Genomic DNA, 5477 nt, shown 5'->3' with positions numbered 1-5477 from the left:
GGTTGATCAACGAGTAAGAAGTTTCCCTGCTGACTTCGGGCCTTGTATGATTTATGCATGTCAACAATCCTTCAACAGTTGCAGCCCCTAAAGAATAGACTTGTGCTGGTCTCTTGACAAAAATTTTCTTGTAATAATAATTAGCCCAACAAATCTGGTATGACGTGCTAAAGGGATGGGATATTTGCGTGACTAGGAATAGACATCAAATGTCATCTTTAATTGGAGTTGCTCAGACCAATTTTTGCGTTGCTCCTTTTTAAGCCTTTTCACCATGTTAAAAGCCTAATTTTGCATACATTTTGTTATCTTTACAAAACTAAACCATTAATAAGTCCATCAAGACATCACTGGATATTCTATGTTCTTTTTTGCCAATATATGCATCCATATATTAAGTCAGAGAAATAAATAGGGCTAAATTTGTCGGCTAAAATTCAAAAAAGCTCAAGCTTTTTATGTCAATATGTGGGAAATATTTCAAAAATTATGTTGTATCCTTACAAAAAGATCAATCATCATTGTATAAAATTCAAGCCCATCTGCCATATTACTCATTTATCATGACCGATTGCTTCAGATTTACTGAAGGGTAAGAAAGAGTGCTAATTATATTCACAATTACACTTTATATCACAAGTCCTTTAATGCTCACTTCATAATCAAGACTACAATCATGAAGACTTTTTAGGGTTTAATATCTCTGGATGTTCTCGCCAAAATTCTTCCCGTATAATATCACAGTGTAATGTCAGTATTCGTGACGATTGAAGATGGTGGTTATTGGAAAAAGCTGATTTACTTCTGGTCTGGTTCCCACTGGAAGTCTCACTGTCTGAGGAAGGCTGGAATTACATGAAACGTATCTCATCAGCATTATAACAAACATTAAGTACAATAATACAAACTGAAACATTTTATACTTTTCTGCATGGTTTGAACTCTTCAAAAAAACACATTATAGCTACCCAAAATTGTTTTTTTTATTTCAAAAGAGAATCCCAAATATAATGCTATTCTCTAAGGTGAAGGGTACATAGTTGTGCGAAAACTAGGATGAATCAAAACAAGAACATGAGCAATTTATTTCAATTTAAGGTTGAGAAAAATGGACACAGAAACAAAACAGTGTTGTATTATGTTGTGTTCATAACTACTTCCACTATCTCAAAATAAATCTATAAAATATGCTGATTACTACAAATAATAAAGTTGCCAGTCTAAGTAAGGTTTGGAATTGTACCCTATAGAAGTATACAAGTATTAAACCTACCTTATTGCGTATTAAAACAGAACCCTTTCTATATAAATCTGATAAATTATTATAATTGATATCAAACTCAGAAAATAAAATTTCATTTTTATCACTAGATAATGTTCCCTGGAATACAGAAATATAAGGTTTTTTGAGTTCTCAAATATCATCTTTCATTAACAGTATGAATGTACCCCTTAACATCAATTGGTTCACATCATTTCTACACCAGCTGTGCTGAAGATGAATTTAAAAAAAAAAAAAACATGCTTCAGCAGCATAGAATGAGCAGTCGAGACAATTCTCTCTGAAAAAAGAATAACCAAGGTATTGAGAATTAAGCTGTCATTCCTATGGAAATTTATACCCCTATCTTAATTGATTGTGAAGTTGCACCAAGTCTAATTCACATATAAACCCACGTCATGTTTTATGGATTCATAATCTTCACCAATAAAGCTAGTTTTTGAAAAAAAAACAAATTAGACTTAAGGTATATGAACAAAATAAGCAAACTTCACAAAATCCTTGTAACAGAATAAAATATTGCCTACTAACCATAAGTTTTGGTCCAAAACACAAATATTTCATTTTTACAAATTGACATTAGTAGTAATTAACAGCAGGTTCAACCAGAGTAGATGAGAGTGTCCTTACCTTTAATCTTTGTTGAGCCTGAGCAGGAGTTAAACCTTTACCCTGAACCAGTTTCCAGAACACTGTATTATACAGATTGTTTATATGACCTGTAAAATAGTGAATAAATACCAGTACATTCCTACAGTTCTTGCCATGTATTCTTGAAAACGATCTTAGCGCTAGGATGTCCTAGAATCAATGTTGGAAGATAAGACATCCTAGCGCTAAGATCCTTTCGAGAATATGTGGCCTTAATATTAAATAAAAAACATTACATCTTAACTGTTAATGAAATATCAAATATAATCAGATGTATCTGGAAATTTCAAATAAAATTCAACGATGAATCTACATAAATATCAACGCACATAAACAAGTTTTGTATTCATACGCCATATTATCACATGAGATACTACAGTATATCAAAATATAAGTTGGGGTTACTGGTTTGTAGTGATATTAGAAATGTAATCATTGTGAATATACTTACAATCAGCTTGTCTCCAGGACAAATAATCTCGTAATATCTGGTCATTAGGATATAGAACTATCCGACTGTCAAAAGATGGAGGGTATTGAAGGTCCTGGGTACTAAAAAATCTCGGCCAAAACATGACAAAAGCTGAGGTAAATAAACTGACAACATTGCTGACTATTTTACTGAAATATAGTTCCTATTTTTTACAATAATAAATATTTTCATTTTTAAGATAGTGCCAAATACATCAATTGTAGAGCGATATAGAAATACCACTGTTAAAATAGTGCTCAATACATCAATTATAGAGCAATATAGAAATATCACTGTTAAAATAGTGCTCAATACATCAATTATAGAGCAATATAGAAATATCACTGTTAAAATAGTGCTCAATACATCAATCATAGAGCAATATAGAAATACCACTGTTAAAATAGTGCTCAATACATCAATTATAGAGGGATATAGAAATACTATTGTTAAAATAGTGCTCAATACATCAATTATAGAGCGATATAGAAATACCACTGTTAAAATAGTGCTCAATACACCAATTGTAGAGGGATGTAGAAATACCACTGTTAAAATAGTCCTCAATACATCAATCATAGAGCAATATAGAAATACCACTGTTAAAATAGTGCTCAATACACCAATTGTAGAGGGATGTAGAAATACCACTGTTAAAATAGTGCTCAATACATCAATCATAGAGCAATATAGAAATACCACTGTTAAAATAGTGTTCAATACATCAATCATAGAGCAATATAGAAATATCACTGTTAAAATAGTGCTCAATACATCAATTGTAGAGAGATATAGAAATACCACTGTTAAAATAGTGCTCAATACATCAATTGTAGAGAGATATAGAAATACCACTGTTAAAACCGTGCTCAATACACCAATTGTAGAGGGATGTAGAAATACCACTGTTAAAATATTGCTCAATACATCAATTGTAGAGCGATATAGAAATACCACTGTTAAAATAGTGTTCAATACATCAATTATAGAGGGATATAGAAATACCACTGTTAAAAAAGTGCTCAATACATCAATTATAGAGCGATATAGAAATACCACTGTTAAAATATTGCTCAATACATCAATTGTAGAGCGATATAGAAATATCACTGTTAAAATAGTCCTCAATATATCAATTGTAGAGTGATATAGAAATATTACTGTTAAAGTAGTACTCAATACATCAATTATAGAGCAATATAGAAATACTACTGTTAAAATAGTGCTCAATATATCAATTATAGAGCAATATAGAAATACCACTGTTAAAATAGTGCTCAATACATCAATTATTGTAGAGCGTAACATTTTGTTATGCAGACAACTGACCTATTTCAGCCTACATCCTTTATGAAATATAAATATATAGACACAGCTTTATGGAACAACAATCACTAATTAAAGTTTTATGTAACATTTCGACGTGTTTTCCCCATTGTCCTCCACCTAGTTTGATATTTTTTGATAATTTAATGATCCAACATAGTTCTTGATTCATATTGACTCTGGGTTCTGGGCATTGATAAATATTTTCTCAAACCGACAACAATCTTGCCAAGGTTTACGCTAGGCCTATATCAATTTTAATTGAATCTGGGCCATCTATGACATCTTCAGCCAATCAGTGCCTTTGACAGAAATAGTTGAATATTTGGTAACAGAGGGCTGTGGATGGTTGTATTCGTGAGACAGTGAGAGTAAAATCCCATCAAATGGCTTTATTTACAAAATTCGTAAAACAAGAAAGGTGGCTATTGTGGTCAAGGTATTAGACACAGTTCGTAGTAGCTAGACATTAAGAAGATATCGGACATCATACCTTAAGTATTTGCACCTTGTTAAGGTAATATATCAGATGTATAATGTATATTTTTTATTTATAATGAATAATAATAATGTGGTACCTATTTCTTCTGTTATAAACTGAGGTATCTTTTTTAAAAACAAAACTAAATTCATCACTTTGTCCATAAGCTAGTACAATATCTTTAAAATCTTCTAAAACTGTCTGAGCAGCACGACACATCAAACCCAGAGCTCGCTCATCATTCGGTTTAACAAAATGGTGGACATCAGAAAACCTGGAATATTAACTTATTTTGTTGTAGCGTGAATTAGAGTTCAATCAAATTTGAATATAAGAATAACAGTTGGTAGAAGGAGAAACTTTCTGGCTTGATCTTCATGTTTGGTCACATGTCTACATAGTAAGTATTGTGAAAATTGGTTAAAAACATGAAGCAAATTTCCTTATTCTTAAACTTGGGGACTTGTCTTTGATCCAGAGCACAAGGCCTTTATAAAGACAATTCTAAATTTAATATAAGTTGAAACTAAATCAAAAGGTCTGATGTAATGATTGTCCTCACCTGTGAAATGATTTCCCATCAATTCGAACGACAATCCAACATCCTGGTAGACATTTATCTTCTAGTTCAAAACTCTTAACGTATTCAAATTTACTCTTCGCCATTCTAGTCTGTATATAAACTGTTTTACACTGAGTTAGTCGATGAAGTCTGCTATATAGAGATTTTATAATCATTTCATTCTTCTATCTCTTCTGCTGAATTGTCCTGAAATAAAAATCATCTCGATTAATCAAATTTGGAAAATTTGAATCTGTCATCAATCACTTAGTTTTAGTGGAGTTGCAGGAACCACAGACATCTGAATGAAATTAAAAAGGTACAAAATGATGATATCAGTGTCCCCAATTATCTTTTTAAAAAAGCTTGAAAATCTCTTTTTATTTAAATGCATTGAATCAACATTTTAAATAAAATGGTACAAAAAAATTAGGAAAAAACCATGCGACAAATGCCAATTATCTTAAAATTCAATGTATTATTTCAGCTTGACTGAATCAGCTAGTATTTTATTGAATACAAATAATAATACTACTACTAAATCACTCATTACAATAGATAGTAACCTAAATATTTCTACTATTATTAGTCTATGAATAAAAGGTAAAGTAGGTTATGTTCTTTATCATTAAATTTGACTTATTGATCTACCATTCAAACATAGACTTTTTCTTTTTCTTCTCTTTTATAATTTCTCACCCTT

The 5477-nt window shown here is 31.0% G+C and overlaps 1 protein-coding gene across 1 annotated transcript; it reads right to left on the bottom strand.

Moving 5' to 3' along the window:
• Window positions 1-674: 674 nt before the first annotated feature.
• Window positions 675-4878, bottom strand: LOTGIDRAFT_115350 (hypothetical protein; the record flags this gene model as incomplete). Its single annotated transcript, XM_009054256.1, has 6 exons — window positions 675-827; window positions 1259-1381; window positions 1913-2001; window positions 2385-2554; window positions 4310-4486; window positions 4775-4878. 6 exons carry the CDS (start codon window positions 4876-4878, stop codon window positions 675-677), a joined length of 816 nt encoding a protein of 271 aa, XP_009052504.1.
• Between the last annotated feature and the right edge of the window lie 599 nt (window positions 4879-5477).

This window comes from Lottia gigantea, assembly GCF_000327385.1.
Source record: "Lottia gigantea unplaced genomic scaffold LOTGIsca_21, whole genome shotgun sequence".
In the NCBI taxonomy this organism is placed as follows: Eukaryota; Metazoa; Mollusca; class Gastropoda; family Lottiidae; genus Lottia; species Lottia gigantea.
Note: the sequence above shows the minus strand (reverse complement) of the source record. Positions and strands in the feature narration are given on the sequence as shown.